Source organism: Schistocerca gregaria, unplaced genomic scaffold (assembly GCF_023897955.1).
Source record: "Schistocerca gregaria isolate iqSchGreg1 unplaced genomic scaffold, iqSchGreg1.2 ptg000569l, whole genome shotgun sequence".
Classification (NCBI taxonomy): Eukaryota; Metazoa; Arthropoda; class Insecta; order Orthoptera; family Acrididae; genus Schistocerca; species Schistocerca gregaria.
Window position 1 is genome coordinate 84,033 of NW_026061960.1, and position 18,840 is coordinate 102,872.

At 42.7% G+C, this 18,840-nt stretch overlaps 6 protein-coding genes across 10 annotated transcripts; 2 read left to right on the top strand and 4 right to left on the bottom strand.

Annotated features, from left to right (window-relative positions):
* Positions 1-3,133, bottom strand: LOC126315266 (60 kDa heat shock protein, mitochondrial-like). Its single transcript, XM_049992506.1, has 5 exons — positions 2,795-3,133; positions 2,610-2,707; positions 2,069-2,546; positions 1,836-1,964; positions 1-1,657 (listed from the first exon to the last, which is right to left on the bottom strand). The coding sequence occupies exons 3-5, from the start codon at positions 2,132-2,134 to the stop codon at positions 107-109; spliced, it is 1,746 nt and encodes a 581-aa protein (XP_049848463.1). The 5' UTR covers positions 2,135-2,546; positions 2,610-2,707; positions 2,795-3,133; the 3' UTR covers positions 1-106.
* Positions 3,134-3,395: 262 nt separating this feature from the next.
* On the bottom strand, positions 3,396-4,884 carry LOC126315270 (elongin-C-like). Of its 2 annotated transcripts, XM_049992510.1 has the most exons (3): positions 4,771-4,884; positions 4,060-4,661; positions 3,396-3,840 (listed from the first exon to the last, which is right to left on the bottom strand). In XM_049992510.1, exons 2-3 carry the CDS (start codon positions 4,167-4,169, stop codon positions 3,519-3,521), a joined length of 432 nt encoding a protein of 143 aa, XP_049848467.1. In that variant the 5' UTR covers positions 4,170-4,661; positions 4,771-4,884; the 3' UTR covers positions 3,396-3,518. The 2 variants fall into 2 exon arrangements, with proteins under 2 accessions (XP_049848467.1, XP_049848468.1); XM_049992511.1 differs by lacking the exon at positions 3,396-3,840 and having other exon boundaries at positions 4,176-4,604.
* A 406-nt stretch (positions 4,885-5,290) lies between these two features.
* LOC126315406 (vacuolar protein sorting-associated protein 37C-like) lies at positions 5,291-6,109 on the top strand. The gene has a single exon (XM_049992659.1). The coding sequence runs from the start codon at positions 5,291-5,293 to the stop codon at positions 6,107-6,109; it is 819 nt and encodes a 272-aa protein (XP_049848616.1).
* On the top strand, positions 6,091-9,147 carry LOC126315264 (uncharacterized). 4 transcript variants are annotated; one of them, XM_049992505.1, is made up of 3 exons: positions 6,091-6,133; positions 6,318-6,692; positions 6,754-9,141. In XM_049992505.1, exons 2-3 carry the CDS (start codon positions 6,651-6,653, stop codon positions 8,506-8,508), a joined length of 1,797 nt encoding a protein of 598 aa, XP_049848462.1. In that variant the 5' UTR covers positions 6,091-6,133; positions 6,318-6,650; the 3' UTR covers positions 8,509-9,141. The 4 variants fall into 4 exon arrangements, with proteins under 4 accessions (XP_049848462.1, XP_049848459.1, XP_049848461.1 ...); XM_049992502.1 differs by having other exon boundaries at positions 6,208-6,688; positions 6,754-8,893; XM_049992504.1 differs by having other exon boundaries at positions 6,502-6,688; positions 6,754-8,749.
* LOC126315267 (uncharacterized) lies at positions 8,714-10,468 on the bottom strand. Its single transcript, XM_049992507.1, has 4 exons — positions 10,390-10,468; positions 10,113-10,228; positions 9,975-10,028; positions 8,714-9,865 (listed from the first exon to the last, which is right to left on the bottom strand). Exons 1-4 carry the CDS (start codon positions 10,436-10,438, stop codon positions 8,714-8,716), a joined length of 1,371 nt encoding a protein of 456 aa, XP_049848464.1. The 5' UTR covers positions 10,439-10,468.
* Positions 10,469-10,615: 147 nt separating this feature from the next.
* On the bottom strand, positions 10,616-11,982 carry LOC126315268 (methylthioribose-1-phosphate isomerase-like). The gene is made up of 2 exons (XM_049992508.1): positions 11,933-11,982; positions 10,616-11,695 (listed from the first exon to the last, which is right to left on the bottom strand). Exons 1-2 carry the CDS (start codon positions 11,963-11,965, stop codon positions 10,697-10,699), a joined length of 1,032 nt encoding a protein of 343 aa, XP_049848465.1. The 5' UTR covers positions 11,966-11,982; the 3' UTR covers positions 10,616-10,696.
* Between the last annotated feature and the right edge of the window lie 6,858 nt (positions 11,983-18,840).

An 18,840-nucleotide genomic window follows, 5' to 3' on the forward strand; every position in this document is an offset into this window, starting at 1 on the left:
TCGACAAAATTGAGAGAATTTTTTTACTAAAAGTTCAGACTTGATGACGAGGTCAGGAAGAAATCTTCAAGGTATTATCGGCCTGACATACAATATGAATATAGAATTAGAACATGTCACCCATGCCACCGCCCATACCCATGCCACCGCCCATGTTGTTAGCAGCTGCCTTATCATCTTTCTCTTCTACAATCATGCACTCTGTCGTGGTCATCAAGGACGCGACACCACTAGAGTCAATGAGGGCAGTTCGAACAACCTTGGTAGGATCGATGATACCTGCATCGATCATATCAACGTATTGACCAGTTTGTGCATTAAATCCGCGCCTTGTGTCGATGTTGCCGCTGATCAAATTTTGTACAACGAGTGAGCCTTCGGACCCGGCGTTATTACATATCATACGGCAAGGAACTTGGCAGGCTTTTCGAATCACATCAACTCCTATTTGCTGATCAAAGTTGTCAAGTTTCAAGTCCTTGAGAGCCAGAGAAGCATACAAAAGAGCGACACCTCCACCGGCGACAATGCCCTCTTCTACAGCTGCTCGAGTAGCACTCAGCGCATCGATAATACGGTCCTTCTTCTCTCCAACCTCAACTTCCGAAGTTCCGCCAACTCTGACCACAGCGACGCCACTACCAAGTTTGGCAAGTCTCTCCCTCGCTTTCTCGATTTCATACTTCGATGTGGCGTTACTCATGATTGTACGAATCGTTTCGCATCTTGATTCAATGTCCTTTTTAGAACCAGAGCCACCGAGTATGATGGTGTCTTCAGAAGAGATAGTAACCTTCTTGACATGACCTAGCTGTTGTATGCCTACCTCTTCCAAGTGCGATCCCATTTCCTCGCTGACGAGAACACCACCTGTGAGAATAGCAATGTCCTCCAGAATAGCTTTGCGGGTATCCCCAAAGCTCGGCGCGCGCACAGCAGCAACCTGCAATCCGCGCATACGGTTAATAGCTAATGTGGTCAAAACCTCACTATCCATACCATCACTAGAAATAATAAGAAGACGCTTGCGAGAAGCTGCAATTTGCTCCAAAAGAGGAAGTATTGACTGAATATTATTAATCTTCGAATCGGTCAGGAGAACATGGACGTCTTCCATCTCAACCTTCTGAGTTCTCTTATCAGTAATGAAGTGATGAGACAGGAATCCCTGATCAATGCGCATCCCCTCAACAATTTCAATTTCGTTTTCAATACCCTTTCCATCTTGAACAGTAATAACGCCTTCTTTTCCAACACGCGTCATTGCATCCGCAAGTAAAGCACCGATCTCTTCATCGCTGTTGGCAGATATAGTAGCAACTTGCTCTATTTCCTCTTTGCTGTCGATGGCCTTGGTCATCTTGCGTAATTGATCAACTACGAGGTCGGTAGCACGAAGCATACCGCGTCGAATATCCATCGGATTACAGCCAGACGCCACAGCCTTACAGCCTTCTTCGAACATGGCTCGAGTCAACACAGTTGCAGTAGTCGTCCCGTCTCCGGCAGTGTCGTTTGTCCTCGACGCAACACTTCTGACCAGACTCGCGCCCAAATTGACATAACGGTTACTAAATTCAATGTGCTTCGCCACAGTCACACCGTCCTTGGTGATTTTTGGAGGCCCGTAAGATTGATCTAACACCACATTACGACCCTGATAAAATTGATAACGTTGCGACCATTGTACAATGCAAAGGCAATTCGGTACACGATTAGTACAAATAAAGAACAGAAAAAAATATACAAGATCACTCAAGATGGATTTTGTTTTGGCCTGTCGGCTAATAGTCAAGAGGACGAGAATTGAAAAAAATAGAAACCGGCTCACATACCTTCGGCCCTAAAGTCACAGCGACTGCATCGGATAGTTTTTGGACGCCCTGAAGCATCAAAGTCCTTGCGTCTGAACCAAAACGCACATCCTTCCCAGTAGCATAATTCCTCGAATGCCTGATTGTATTCTTAATGTTTTAAAATATTGATCAGTCATAAGGCGATCAGTTTGATCATAAAATCCGAGGTAATTACTACAAATAACTATTTGTGTTATTGGGGCCCGACATACAGCTCTTTGATTAGAGGGTTTAAGAGATGACGTTTTATTGTGATGAGTAGCGATACGAAGCAGCATTTTCTAGGAGCTCTACTTAACGATGAACAGATAAAACAGACTTGTTGCGACAATATTAAAAAACAGAATATACCTAGTACGTTCCGGAACTACACAAAATCAAATGGTTAAAACTTTTCAATTTATGGCTTTAGTTCTCATATAGATACGGAATATAATGAAGAAAATCCATTGAAAACTGACTGAAATTTAGAAGAATTAATTAATATCATCAATACCGGAAGGACCTCGTTTCATCAAAGTACCCAACTAATATAACCATTAATTGTGAATAGTCAATGTATAAACGATCGGTTTCACGATGACATGCTATGCCTTGTGTTATTTTGTTTGCATTTTCCTCTTACAGTTTTCTGCTTATGCACTCCAACCTTTTATTCGAGTGACTGTCAAAAACTTGGAGAGCGTAGAACTAAAGCTTGGTTATTACAGCTCAAAACCATTTCTGAAAGTTGGAAGTAAATTTTGAATATACCATAAAAGGCTTATGAGAATAACAACTGATAGTGCTTTGTTCAAGCCTAATGGAACCAGTCAATGAGACAACATCACTTTCTTGCCCTGACAATTTGTCTTGAAGGTAGTTTTACGAGAGCAAAAAGTAAATTGGTATGGTAAATTTTGTGCCAATGATGCAAAACATCTACCATTCAAACAAACCTCAGAAGTTTAGAATCGTGTTTAGCCTTTTCTGGAGGAATATCAAAAACTGGCATTTAGTGTTCTAATCCTAAAATGTGGCAGTCCCTTTATGAATGTAGACAGATAGCGTGCTACACAGAATGAAACCTTATTTGTTATTCGTTGAAGTAGTCTTGGTGGCATTAAGTAGACAAAAAAAGTGTATTTAGCTTTTCAAACAACAATACCATGCTGTAAAATTATAAAAGGTAAGGCAGATAGAGACAGTTGGTCTAGTGGTTTAGTACTACGCACTAACAACTTGGAAGATAAATTGAACGAATTGAACTAAATTATAAACATTATTTCGATATACATTTGAATAGTGTGTTTGAATTTATAATATCAAAACTCTTTTTTTAACGCTTTTTTGCTTCACTTTACCTTGCTAAGGTTTTTCGTTTTTGAAACTTCGCTGGTCTTTTTCTTTTTTTTCTTAACACTTGAGTCAAGAGGAACCGAAAGGAGGTCATCTGCTAGTCCAATATCCATTTTTAAAGCATCACCTCTTTTTCGTTTTTCATTTTTGACGGACGGTAGTGCATCGATATCGCAAGCTTGATAAAGTTTAGGTATGTAAACTTCATCGTTTTCATTCACAATACCTACGTTTTCACCTTGTAACGTTCCTTCAATGGATAATAGATTATTCACAATCTGAAGTCTGAAAGAGGTTATTATAGCACTTCAATTCAAAATAATATCAACGTGCAGAAACATACCTATGTATACGAAACTGTATCACAGCACCCTCCTTAATGGCACTACAGTCTAGTGATGAGGCGAACCTCTTACTAGGGATAGCAGCATTCCAAATCCCCAAAACATGTATTGCCATATAATCGTAGCCCATATGTGCCAAATTCCCTCTAACGATCCCACCCTCCTTAGGAGACCAAATAAGGGCTTTTATAGAAATAGGAATTTGTAGTAGTGGAACAAGATCACCCAAAACAGTACCAGTACATTCGAGTATTCTGAGCTTTTTCCATCCTAAAAGTATGCCAGAAACTTCGGGAATCCATCTGATTGAAGAAGCATCAAAATTATTACAGAGCACTATCAAAAAAGAAAAAAAGAAGGTACAAGATAAATCTCATGACTTAGAGCCCGGAAAACAGACTAGACACCTTTCTGTATTTCCCTCAAAAGGTAGGGTGAGACGGAGAGGGTTTAGAAAGACCTAAATGACAGTAAAAGCAGCTGAGCTACACAAACACTTTCAAATAGGCTAATATATGTACCTAAACAATTTAGATCTCAGCTGCAGCTTAAAACCTTCTGTAATATTACCTAAAAATGAAGGACTTATATGGGCCTTTAACTTTATCTTTTTATATGAGAACCATGACATGACGAAGTCAAACTGCAAGACCCTTGGTCCAAAAATGACAAAAAAATCTATTCAGGCTTTCCGGCATAATCTCTCGATGCATGTCTGTTTTTATCAGCAATATGTACATTAAACTCTAGTCTTCTGTGCACAGGATATTTGCCAATCTCAGCCCGCTAGTTCGTATCCCTGAATGCCATTATATCGGGTATTGCCAATTGTACTAACTGAAGATAGGAAGCGAAAAAAATAACTCGCTTCGTCACGCTCAAGCACCTAAAAAAGAGGCTGCAGCCAGCAGATCAAGGCTACTTTCAATATTGAACTGAAACTCTGGTACATCACATAAAGACCCCTCCCATCTTTCCTTATAATAAAAGTACTGAATACACTTTTCTAAAGTCTCTGTCGAAATACACATTAAAGTGATTTTCCTAGATTCACCCTCGACAAAACCTACACAGCATTCAAATGTATGAAAGGGTCACACACTGTAGCGTATCAGGATATCAACTTTCACATTAAACCACAATATTTGAGTACACGGTATTGATATAATGACTTTTTTTCTATAATATAAAAATAGCCATTGTGAGGAAGAATGCATGGCAATTCCACGTACCTTTAGAACTGAGTGCAGAACTGATAAAACGGCTATAGGATGCGATTTTTTCGTCCAAAATAAATATATGACCTTCCCTACTGATTAGCCGAAGTACTTTCATTTATCAGCGAACCTAGAGGTTTCAATGTATGAATGTAGATAAAAATAAAAAAAAAACTTTTAAAAATTTCAGAGTAGCGGTCTCTATGGTAAGTGTCACGCAGTCTCAGCTTACCTCCTCATGGCCTAAAGAGTATGTTAAAGAAAAAATACAATTCGCAATCCTTTCGCGTACTAAAAAACTACTTTAGAGCTGTAATAATTTTATCAAAATTCTAATATTTCATCTTTTTTACATGGCAGTTGGATTCCCTTTATATGTTCATTACAAAAGCAGTTTAAATTGGTCCTACATGTTAAAAATCACATTTTCCAAGTTGCTACCAATGTTCCATCTACCATCACTGAAAAAGCCGAACGTAGACTTGTCATTTCGATAGATTTGCGATCTACACACTCCATTGTAGCTCCGATCCTCATGCTCTTCAATGAACGGCACGAATATGTGGATTCACACACCTTCAAGATCCATCCATCAATTCACAAAGAACTGGATAATTGGCGTGATGGTAATGACTTAGGGAAAATAGTTGTTGAAGTCTCTTTCTATTTTAAAGCGTTTCCTCCAACTCCACTCTCACCAGTTTGGTCTTCTGTTTCTAATACTCCTTGGGCTAATCTGGATAATCTCACAGAAAATGAAGTGGCGTCAATCTTCATAGATTCCTCAGACTGTTCAGTCTCTCCTTTAACGCCTGATCAAACGCTTTCAAGGCTTTTAAACAATGGAGATACCTTTGCATCAGTTTTAAATACTGCAAATACCAATTTAGAGGGAATGTCCATTCAAGAATTAGAGCTGCTCGTAAATGATAGTTCCAAGTTTGATGCATTTGTAAATTCATTAGAATACGTGAAAGAGTTTGAAGAGTATCTCAGAAAACTCAAACTCTCTAATTTGAAAGTTCAAGAGACAAATATCAATATGGAAGAAGCCCTCAAAATATTGAGTCAGAAGATCGTCCAACTGGATCAGGAGTTTGATCAAAATAAAAAAAAACTCGAAGGACTTATTGAAAGAAAAGGGAGGGTGGAAGCTATGCACTCATACAAGGCATTGATAAAAATTCTCGAAACATCGGCGGTTGAAGAAGAAAAAGAGGCGGAGAATGTGGCAGACCGTTTTTTGAATGGACAAATCGAAGTCTCAGAATTTTTAGAAAATTTTTTAAATCATAAAAAATCCTATTATGTCAGAAAGTCTAAAATAAAAATGCTAGAATTAGCTGCAAAATAACTTGAAGGAGGATATCAGATTGGAGTACGACGTACTACAAAAATTTAAATACTTGCTAATTTATATCGTACATTAATTTGTATCATACATTCTGTTAGAGAACTTTTTTACGACGCAAATGTCGCGCCTGTTAGGGGTAGTTTTTTGCTCAAGAACATGGGCCGGAACCTGATACATAACACATATTTCCTTTCGTCTGCTCCTTTAGGAAATGTCTACTATGTTACCATGATGGCTTTTGAATTTATCATTTAATAAAATTCACTCATACTTTCTGTGTTCTATTTGGGAATCTTTTGATTAAAGACCGCACTTCAGCGTCCCTTTTAAATTAAAGAAAGCGCTGTTTCTTGTCTACACAATATATAAATTAACGCATTTCTCGTTCTCAGGTGCAGTTATTCGTTTCAAATGCCTGAGGAGTGCCCCTTGCCTAGGGTAGTTTGCACTTCTAGCATAAAGTCAGAACTAGGAGAACAACTAAAACGTACGAGCAAGAAAGGGATCAGCACCTTGACAGGTATTTTACGCGGGTGGAGAGATGGCTTGTGCTTTTTTGTACTACGTGCAGAATATCCGGTATGTACGCATTGAAATTTGTTACGCTGAGCCTAAATTTGAATTGACGAATCTATTTACCGAAGCTTGAAGGCGTATATTTGATAAATAATCTGAGCAGAGTAGGGTGCTTTTTCTCTAGTACCAGCAATCAGGCGCTGGCCGAGTACAAAGCTTGCTACGACACTCTCACTTTACTTTTCTATCAGCCTCTGGATCGAGGTAGTATGTCGAGTGAATTGAGTGACATGAGGTTTCTTTACAAAAACAACCAGATTTCTTTTGAATTTGCAGAGGGCACTGAAATGGGTAGACTTTTGATTGAATCCCACGTCATCTTCTATACTGAGATTTTCCCGAGTATTACTTGCATAAATAAGGAATACGATCAGCGATGGACGGATGAGCTTGAACGCAATGTGAATCGGTGGATGGACGACAATCTAAATTTAAGCTCTTGTTTTTTAGTCAAAAATTCAAAATGGGCTCGTGTCATTTCGCAAGAAACGAAGCAAACTACGTTGGAAATGTTGATTAGGAAAGCTTGCTCTAACAGCTCAAAGAGTGTCAATAAAAAAGCTGCGGTTAAATCAAATGGTAAAAAAACCATATTTGACGTCCAGAAAGGAATACCGCCAGTCATTTGGCTAGAGTTGATGCAAGATAGATCTCATAAAAAAGAAGTCCTGTCTTTCAGATACGAGGAGTTGCTGATCAAAAACAAATCAGCTGATACTGAAAACAGACAAAACACTAATATTTATATGGTTTTGATGAATAGTTCTGTTTTGACATACGTCTTGAAAACTGACAAATGCTCTCTGTCAAGTCTTCAGAATGCAGTTGATACACATATAAAAAATCTTCGTTTGAGTTTGTCTATCCAGCTCAAACTACTAGCACAAGATGATAACGGAAGATGGAATGCCCGATTTTATCGCTCTTGCCATGTTGCCCCTGACTTTCTCAACAGAGCCGGATATCCAGATTTGGTAACTCTGCTTTACCCGTCTTCAAATGTTCAAAAAACAGAACAACTAAGAAATAAATACAAAACAGCACTAGGATTAGACCCAGTTTTGAAAACACTTGAACAGTGTCACGAAATTGTGTTTACTGGCAGTTCGTTTAAAACATTTTTAGTTATGTGCGCAGAAGCTAACCTTTCAAAAGAGCAAGGACATCTCTGCGACATCCATCTGTTGCTAAACCTTCCTAATAAAGACTTCGATTTATTTTTAGTCAAAGGATCCTATGAATACTATCATTACATGCAAGATCGCATATCAGATAGTGGATGGGGATGTGCGTACCGGTCTATGCAAACGCTGGTTTCCTGGATTACCAAGCAAAATCTTTCTATCAAGCCTGTTCCGACTCACGCTGAAATTCAACGAATGCTGGTACAAATGGGAGACAAACCGCCTTCTTTCGTCGGATCTAACAAGTGGATAGGTGCCGTAGAAGTTAGCATGTGTCTGTCCACTCATTGGAACACCACATGCAAAATACTCCACGCTTCTTCGGGAAAAGAGGTTGGAAAATACACTGAAGAGATATCGAATCACTTTCGTATGAGGGGTAGCCCGATCATGATAGGAGGAGGCGTTCTTGCGTACACTTTATTGGGGATCGCTGTTAACAGAGTGAATGCTCAAAATCATAGCGAAAAGGCAGATGTCCTGTATCTGATATTAGACCCGCACTACATCGGGGCTGAGGATCCAGAAAACATCATATTGAAGGGATATTGCAGGTGGAAAACCGGGAAAATTTGGCAGGATAAGCATTTCTATAACATTTGCTTACCACTGACGCCAGTCAACTCAGAGATGCTGTAAATAGAGGAAGGCTGAGCGGCAATAGAACCTGCCTGCACATCGATATTTACCCTATCTTAAAATAGGACGGAAGAGGAGGATTGAACGAACTCCAAGTATCGAAGAGTCAAAAGAACTACGGGCAATAAATATAGAGAAATGCAGAACCAAGAATTACTTTTGATTGGTTTAAAAATCCGCTTTGCTACATTTTCTCGAATTTGAGTTATTTTTGCTCATGCAATCCTCTATAGTTGATATAGTCTGGAGATTGACTTGCCTTGTATTCGTCAATCAGAGACAACGTGATTTCTTTTGAATCGTCAAATTCTTCCAGACTTTCAGAAAAAATCGACCCTTTCGTCCGGTAATTTTCAATAAAGGCGCCCACTTTGTAGAGCTTGTTGAATTGATCGACTGATCGTTGCATCAGCGCGTGCATTGATGTGTGGTTGGCTAACATCAGACCAGAAACTCTATATCCAGTACGAATGTATGGTGATTTCTTAGAAAGGACAACCTGAATCCCAGCTGGACCCCAAGATATAAAGTTGATCAACCGTTTTTGTCTGATACGTTGCAAGCTTTTATATACTTGTGTGGGATCCACGTTTCCCTGAATAATGTTTAGAATAGAAATATATGCTCCTCGATTAGTGGGACAGCTGACCATCATATTTTTGGGCTGCAGTAAACGCGCCATGACGTCCATCACGCTCGTCTTCTTGATCACGCCCTGCGGTATCTGCTGAGAGTCTAGTATGGTCAAAGGAGTGTACCCAGTTATGAGAAAGTGACAACGAGGGGTGGGAATCAAACTGGCCATCAGGCCAACTAAATCGTTGTTCATATACCCAGGATAGCGCAAGGTGGAAGTGGATGCCGCCATCACTGTTGAAACCAAAGAATTCGTGTCCGCAAGCGTAGGATTGGGTAAGTGAAGAGAATAATCAGCAATGCGATTTAAGGCCGTGTTGTCTAGAACGACTGTGCAATCCACATTCAAAATCAAACGCTTCAACGTCAGGATAGAGTTGTAGGGCTGCACAACAACGTCACTACTTTCTTGGGAATTTGGGAAAACACTATAGGTTTGAATCAGCTTTTTGGGATAACGGTCATTGAGGCGCTCGAGGATATAAGACCCAAGACCAGACCCTGTCCCACCGGCGATGCTGTGACAAAGCACGAACCCCTCAAGGGAGTCACTGTTATCAGCTTCACGATCTAACAAGTCGAAAATGTCATCGTAATGTTTCTCGGCGTGTGCATAGCCATATGCCCAGTTGTTGCCCGCGCCACCACCCGATCCGGGCATAAATACATTCTCTGGATTGTACAGATTACGGTAGGCACCGTTTTTGATACTGTCAATGACCTATCGAACGACAAACAAAGGTGGAACATATGTGTCAGAAAATCAAGCTTCTGTTCTGACGCGTGCACCCTCTGTACTTTCAAGAGTGAATGGAAAAGAAGACACCTACCTTCGGCTCGAGATCAAGTAAAACCGCTCTGGGAATATAGTGGTCGTCATCTGCCTATAACATTGGGGACGAAACAAACGCCAGGCTAAGTTCTTGTATTCAAACACACAAAGAAATTAAATAGTTAATTCGACAAACCTGATAAAAAAACACGTCTTTCCGGTCACCAGCAGTTTCCATCGCAAATTCTTCTGGCCTTCCAGAAGAGTCGATTCCATGTTCCAAGCAGAGCCTTTTCCAAAACTCGTAGCCAACTTTAAAGTTGCCAGTCGGAATTAGCAGGTAAGGTAAGGGCATTTAAGGGTTGTGAACAATAGGTGCTACGTTACGAGGAAGAATTTTGGTCGCCTCCCTCTGACAACGAGACAAAACTTCGGGAAAACAGAAACCGTTTGGATGATGTACTTATGCTTACTTTGGTTACCGCATTGCCCAGTTTGAAGAGTAATGATTTCGCGAGGCATTACCGATAGGCTCTATGTGCTATTTTAGCTAATTACTCTCTAAGCGCAGCACCTAATAGCAGACCAACGTGTGGGGAGATTTTTACGTCCCAGCAATAATCTCTCGCCTTTGAATTTAGAAATAAAAGAAATTGATTGAACACCCCGGTTTTCTGTCCAGCAAAGGTTGACAAAAAAGGCAGTCCCCTCTTGTCTTTTTTTTTTTATTTTGCCAGAAAAATCTGTGCCGCCTGAACCCTTTTTTTTTTTAAAAAGAAATTAAATTTTGGTGCGCTCATCTACGTGAGCGGGTTTTTTCAAATCCCATAGCCTTCCTTCTTGAATTTCTTCTCTCGTGAAAACGCCAGAGTCCAGCACCATGCTTGTTACAAGCCCTATGGGTGTTACATCAAACGCTGGGTTATAGCCGAGGGCTCCATGGGGTGTCCACTTCGTTCCAAAGGCTCCCAGCACTTCGTTCATGTCACGTTCTTCTATGCAAATATCACGTCCGGAATTACAGTCGAAGTCGATTGTGGAAACAGGGGACACTGTGTGAAAAGGTACCTGATGGTATTTGGAAACGATGGCCAGCGAATAGGTACCAATTTTGTTAGCGAAGTCACCGTTCATTGCGATTCGATCGGCTCCTACGAATACTCTCTGGATCTTCTCCTGACTCATCAAATGTGCAGCCATATTGTCGCAGATAACAGTGTAAGGTATGTTCTCTTTGGAGAGTTCATAAGAAGTGAGGCGCCCTCCCTGGAGTAATGGCCGAGTCTCGTCCACGTAAACATGAATTTTTTTCCCCATTCGATGGGCTTGGCGTATGACGCCTAATGCCGTGCCCATTCCAATAGTTGCCAGTGACCCTGTATTGCAATGAGTGAGGATGTTCTCTCCGTCGAGAACCAAGGAGGCGCCATGACGAGCCATAGAAAGACACATTTGTTGCTCCCGCTTGATCAAATCAAAGGCTAGCTGAGTAATGTGCGCTGCGCTATAGTTGTTGGAAGCTTTGCATTGTTGAGTGATATAATCGCAACAATACATGAGGTTAACGGCCGTGGGACGGGCCGTTCGCATACGGGCAACGGCAGTGTCCAAATCTGCATAGGGATTTTGACATCTCCACTGAGCCAGGGATAAAGCTGCGGCACAACCAATCATTGGCGCACCGCGAACTGCCAAGACTTTAATATAGTGATACATCTCGTCGAGATTCTGGACGGGAAGCCATTTTTCTTCCAGCGGAAGCGCGCGCTGGTCCAGGATCTACAAAAAGCAAAGAAGATAATATTTTCAAAAAATGAAAATTTTGGCAGAAAAGAGAGAAAATGTTAACGTCCAGAGCATAAAAGTAAAGCCCAGTTGGTAAAACCTCCAATGGCTATTAAACTTCTATCACTCAGCTGGCCAACATCACAGTCTCTCTCTAACGATGTCCTCTCGTCAATGATTTTCTTTTTTTTCCTGCTCAGGTTACCGTTAACCAAAAAATAAAAAACCTACCTCAATTCTGCCTTTTCGAACACGAAGAGACATTTCTTCAAAATCCGGAAGCAAAAACTCGTTCGACATCCCGCTAAGATCGGAATTGTTCTTAAAGCCACTAGACCAAAAACCAACACAAGTATAGGAAATATGCACGAATGACCCGACTCGTTTGGTCGGAATCAAATTGCCAAGAATGACTGAAAAAAAAAGCACATAATTTCACATGTCAGTTTTTTTACGAAACACAGGGACATCCGTTCTGTTTCACGCCATCTTGTAAAGGTTTTGTACAGTTCTCTTTTTTGATATACGTATATACATACAGACAGCTGACCGCACCGCCGACGTACATTTTATCTTCCCATCCTTGTTGATGCCAGACGTATCTCTGTCAGCGCTAGAAAATGCTTGCCAACTAGGAAAAATTTTTGTCTTGTGTTCGCATAATAAAAGCCATAGCAACGCTATACAACGAATAATCAAGCGGGTTCTTGCACATTTTTCACTTATCCGCATCATCCTTAGGTATAACCCGGCGCCGCGCCACTTCCTCTTCTCAATAGCACTTCGAGGTAAAGGAGAGACGCTTTCGTGGTATAACTCTATAAGAAGAAGTACGCACGAATCTCTAAATTCTTAGAACCAAGAAGCTTTTGCAAAAAAGCAAAGATCTACCAAAAGACTATACAAGTGAGTTGCGTTTAGATCGCGTAACACTTACATTTTCCCCTAGTCATGTCTTCAATGTTTCTATCTCCCTCATAATGGATATTCTATGGCAGTCGTGTATCGACAACATTGCTTTATCTGGAGCAGCAGGTGCGGCATCCTTCAATTATCCAGTCAATCCAGTAAAAAAATCAAATGCAGCATAGCAAACACTGCTTTCAACACCTAAAAACCTTCGATTTATGTAAGACCTTTGTGTGATTTTCCTTTTCTATATTATGCAAGTGTTTCTGTATTGTTCCTTTTTTTCTCATCTCTCTTCTATAGGACTTTAACTAGCTAGCGGCTAACTTAGTTCAACATTGTCTTGGATCCTCTCAAGGCTGTTCACTGGACGAGGTTTGGGCGTCTGTCTCATCTGACCTAAAAAAAGAGCTGGATAAATATACCCGATTATGGATTTGGAAAGAAATTCGAAAACGCGCCCATGCAAGTACGAATCCTCGACAGCGTCTGTTCTTTTTTTATTCAAAGAAGGGCGCCAAGCTGACTGCGTCACCTGCTGGGTACGTTTTTTATCAAATTATTGAGAGTTAGCTCGATAATAGAGCATTATATGTCATGGATCAGCGAATGGGGTGTTTAACTCTTTACAAAAACAACAGTGAAGGAATTGGACTCCGGGATGCACATCGAAGAGAAATTCCCGATGACGAGCTACCTTTAATGCTCGAAGATGCGCAGTCCTTTGGAAGTGCCGAATGCGGACATCTTCGTGTTGTAGCAAGTGAGTACGCCAGATTTAGTGCGTTAGGAATCTTAGACCCAGATATTTCTCTGGGATCGGTCTCCTATGCGATACTGGAAGCGGTCGGTGCCTCTAAACGGCTTGGAGTTGTACAAGTAGACCTTGCCACCAAGCTCAGCACGAACAGTAAGACAGTTTTTCACCACTTAAAAAAGCTTGAGAATTATCGTTTAATTGTACGGCGAAGCATATTTTGCAAGCGATCCAACGGACCCTCCACTCGGACAAATATTGTTCTCTTACCTCGATTTGAAGGTTATTTGTCACTAAAGCAAGTGGAAGACTTTGGACAAGAAGAGCAGCAGAGAGAAGAAGAGCAAGAGACAGTATATTTGTACAGCGACATCGCTATGCGCGTTTGTACACTTCTTGCATCAGCTAGAAATTGTGTGCTGCGTGAAGTCGATTTAAAACGTGTATCAGCAGGAATATCGAGTTCTCAGAAGCTCAACGCAATCTGGTGCGTCGTCAGAAAAATGTTAGAAGATCAAGGACTCGTATCTGTGTTCTCTGCCAAAATACCGGGCGTGAACGGTAAAGATCAGATATTCAAATGCGTGAAGCTCATAAAATATCCCAGCTCTCAGAAAGAGATCGAAAGTCACTCGAAGTATTCAACGAATGTTCCCACGCATCGATTGGTAATGGAATTTCCAGTGGATTATCAGCTATGGCGGATTATTGATGGAGCAGGGTCTGTGGGCGTTATTCAGTCTGATTTGAGGCCGTACGCCCTCAGTCGCAGAATGATCACCAAGAAGATTGAGGGATTAGTTCATATTAGGAAACTAGTTAAGGCGTTGGCCTGTAATGTCAATAGTGGCAAAAATATGTCTTTTATTCTTAAGAGTGCGAACTATGTACAGTCAGGTCCGGAAGATATCTCAACAACGGCAGATTGCGATCCAAAGTTCGATTGTTCACAACCCACTTTGAAGGCACCTGCTGATGATACAACAGACACATCGGACGTGTTTCCCAGCAACCCTCGGCGCAAGCATAGCAATAAAGTGTACACTGTTCAGTACAATAGTCGAAAAAGTGTTATTTTGAGCAGTTTGGAAAAGTTCAAGCTGCTTGTGGTCTCAAATGTCCGAAAATTGCTACAGGATTCTGAAAACGAGCTACACGGCTGCTCCGAGTCCGAGCACTCTATTGACCATAAAACTGTAAGGAAAATTATTCAGGACATAGTGGAAAGTGGTCTAGGGAAATTACTGGTAACAAACGTGTACAACGCTGGAGTACTAAAAAAAGTGACTGTATTAGTGAAGAACGGTACAACAGATAGCGAATGGCAATCTATGCTATGTGACATGCCTGTGAAAAGCTTGATTTCTAGGCCGACATCGCATCCACCATCAAAGAACGATCCGGTGATACAGTTAGATTCCGTTGAGCATTTGAGCGATAGCCAGATGCGGGTGTCGAGCGCCCCACCTTGCGTTGACAACAAGAATAGCGGAGAGCCGAAAGAACAGGCCACTAATGAAGTGGAGACCGTCTCTGAAACAGGGCTTGACATGACGGGTGTTCATGTCGCCATTCAACTGGGCTTAGAAAAGGCACTGATGCGGAGAGCCAGGACTTTGCACACTTGGCTGTGTTTGTATTTTTTTGAAAACCGTTCTGCGAAGCCAAAAGATACAGCTAGGAGCGCCGGGGAGGTCGATGCAGATAGTTCAGTTGGACTGGTTATGGGGGACATCCCGGGGTCGGGAGTGGCTCTTGGCCACCAGGGAGATAACCCGCAGGAGGTGAAGCTTTTTTTGAATTCTGTCATGGATACGAAGCAGCCAAATGACAAGGCGTGGCAGAAATTAATTTTTCGAGGTGAGAGCAAATTTGCGAACACAGCTGACCAGAGCGACGACGTTCTTGGACTCGCGAAAGAGAAGTGGTATCAGGGTCCTGAATTCAACTTAGAGTCTGTTTTTTTAGATATGCCCGCCCACATATTTTGCAAGGCAATTGGCGTTTTGAAAATTGTACCTGGAATTGGGGCGGCCGTCAAAAGTGGCGCCCTTATTAGGGATTTAGATGTAGTAAGTCAGAAGATGATACTTAAGCGCAGTCATTATCGACGTCGATTGAATAAAATAATCACTATTTTGCGTTCATTGAACTTGGTTTCGCCCAAGATCACGGTCTGGAAGCGTCCTGTGATGGATGAGCGAGAGTTCGCGAACATCGAGGAGCCCGAGCTGCCGCAGGTGTCTATGCTCAGTCTGAATCCCGTAGGTCTGATTTGGTACTCTTCTTCTGCGGAGGGTGAAAGGTGTCAGATTTTTCAGATGGATGACCAGCAAGAGTTACAGACTTACTGGAACGTGTTGGAATGTGCGTCGAGGAAAAAAATTCAAGAGATGGCCGCTCGAACGGAGGCTGAGAGCGTCTCGGAGGTTCGAGAGGAGCCGTTGCTAGTTCGAGCGTTTCCCAAGGTACCTGGTTTGCCTAAGTTTTGCCTGGTAGAGAGCATGTGGTCAGGAGTGAGCTCGAGGAAAGGGTGCGTGCAAACTCTGAGGGAGGCATGGGAAAGTGTTCGGACTGAAGCTGATCTGGATTCGTGCGAGGACCCGACGCCGACGATGTTGAAGCTGGCGAAGGACCTGCAATTGGCGCCGGAGAATGTGCTCCGGTTTTACAAGAGGTACAAGAACAGAAAGAATGGAAAGCGGCAGCGCCCGGAGATCGCGGCGCTTATTGGCGATGGGAGCCGAGGGACGTACAAGAGGAGTGCTCACGGCGACGGGAAGGCGCGAAAAGGCGAGGTGGCTTCGGCGGTCACCGACAAGTCGTTGAGGCCGATCTGTATCAAGCTGCCGTCTAGGCATGCGAATGTGCACGCTAGGCGCAGGGCGGACCAGCTCGCGCTTGAGGAGCAGAAGCTTGAGGAGCAGACGGACGACGAAGACGGGATGAATGGCAATTACGAAGAAGACGAAGAGGCGTACCAATTGGCCACGAAGCGGTCGGGACGTTGGACGCAATTGCAGAATGCGTTATTTTTGCGTCAGTTTATTGAAAAGAAGGCCCAGAATCGGTGCTATTTGGACGATGTAAACAAGCTGTGGGACGGAATTGACAAAGAGGTGCTGGCTGGGTATGCGAACCGCTCGGTGGAGTTGTTGGAGAAGCGGATGCGTCAGATTGTATCAGACAAAGCGAATTTGTATCAGTTGTCGAATTTGATTGCGCAGGCGATTAGAGATTTAGAAGAAAAGGAAGAAAACAGCGAGAAAAAGCAAGACGAGGGTCAATCTGACACAACCTCGACATTCAGGCTGCCGGCGTCTATAGAGTACATTCAGAAGAATTACTACGTCAGCTATGACCTGAGCCTGAAGGGGGCGCACAGCTTCATGTTATCGGAGCTTGGGACACTGGCGTCGACGGTCGACAGTCAGACCTCGCCTGAGGATGGGGACGACGATTTTTTTTCCACGTACTCTCCGTTGAAAGAAGAAGAAAAAATTCGAGACAAAGCACGGCTGAGTGACGGTCTGAGGCACGATCAGGCTGTCCCCGCTAAAGCGGGTACAATTGCAGAGGAGAAAACGCTATCATGCTGTTATTTTTTCAATTATTTGTGCGATTCGGCATCGTGTCTCCCTCCCACAGCGTCTTCTTGGATGCAAGATGCGGAATACGATATGGTCCTCGCAGACTATATCAAGATGGCGCTGATACTGGAGGCTAGAGGCGCCGATCCGAAGACAGTGATTCAATTGATTTCCAAGGCCTTTTCGCACGAAGAGGCCGTGAATTGCTTCATCGCGCTGCGTCGGGGCCACGTGCTCACAATGACCAAGTCGTTGGGTACGCGGAAGTTTCGAGTAGCACAACACTTGATGCAGAATTTAAAAGAGGGCGAATACTTGGTGAATTTGGCGAAAACATCTCAGGCCCACAAGAAAAAAATTGCTCAAGAAAGACTAGGACCGAGCTCGTGCCTCAAGCCAAAAGAGCACAGCGAATTAACCTCAGACGCCCGGAAGAGGCCCGAAACAGACGAGTGCGGCGATGATCGATCAGAGGCGCGACCAGTCGACGACCCGCTGCTGTTGAAGAACTGGAAAGTGATGTTCGACCCGTTTAGCCCCGGCGGACATGTTGCTTCCATTTTGGAATGCACAGAAGAACAGAGTCTAGTTTTGGAACCAGTACGAAATTCAAGGCAAAAATTGAACAGCAATTCTAAAAAAATTTCGGCTCGTTACAACGCCAACGACCACAATTCGAGTCGCGGCAACTATCCACAAGAATCTTCCGCTGCAAGAGACCAAATCTTTAGCTCAGAAAGCGGAGCGGACGACGTTGCCGTGAACTATTTTTGGTGGCGAGAGCATGACATATACAACCGATACGATCCGTCCAAAGTGGATTACTCTCTCACTTCTTACCCCAAATGCTTCAAACACCAAAACCTCCTTTTTTCGGGCGCCGACACCAATGCTTCGGACCACTTATCGAGCAACGCGTCTTCGCAGACTTTAAGTGCATGCAATTCGCACTTCGAACGGCACAAAGAAGAACCCCCGGTCGGCCCATCCGAATACACGGAAATTGACGCAGACGACCAGCGCTCACCCGTCGACGCCTCGCTATTGAATCCTACACTCTGGAACACCTTTTTGTGTTATTACGCTTTCGACACTGACCTTGACTCGAAGTTTTACCACACTATCTGGCAACTGGTCGAGCAATCTAAACAAGATTCTATTGACATCTACCACTTGGAATGGCAACTGGCCTCATCAAAAAAAACCGCCCAAACTCTGCATTCCGATTCTACAACGAAAGACCAAGAAAATTGGTTTTTGTGGCCGTTTTCTATGACTCAAAAAATCCATACCGCACTCTGCCGTTTGGAGAGCTTTCACTTCGTCCAGCGTGTCCTGGGACCCTTCTCCGAAGCATGGGTCACCGCCTCGCATTTGACTCGCTGGACCGTCCAGCCAACCGACAACGAATGTCAAGCAGTCACTCCACTCAATCCTTGGACCGCATTTGACTGCAGCTCTCCAGACAACGACTTTTTGCATCTACTCAAGGCCACCGTCGCCATGTTCGTCATCAAGTCACCAGGTATCGATGAAGAAAGAGTTATTGAAAAACTTCAACTTTTCAGGCCGTCTGTAGTCATGGAACTATTAAAACTGCTCTTGCTAGACAACGCGGTGTCGGTCAAATATCTAGCATATCGCCCCTTCAACCTATCCGACGTAACTAAATACGATGGTTCGAAACAATATCAAAGCTCGGAAAGCGTCAGATTAGCCTCGGAAGAAGAATACCACCACTACCTGAGCAAGCGATTTTATAGAGCCTATACGAAAAAAAACATTTCAGTGCCTGAAGAAATCGTTCAAAAATGCTTCTGGCCTGAAAAAAACATCTACTCAGCATTGTAAAAAAAAAAAAAAAAAAAAAGAAAAAAAATGTA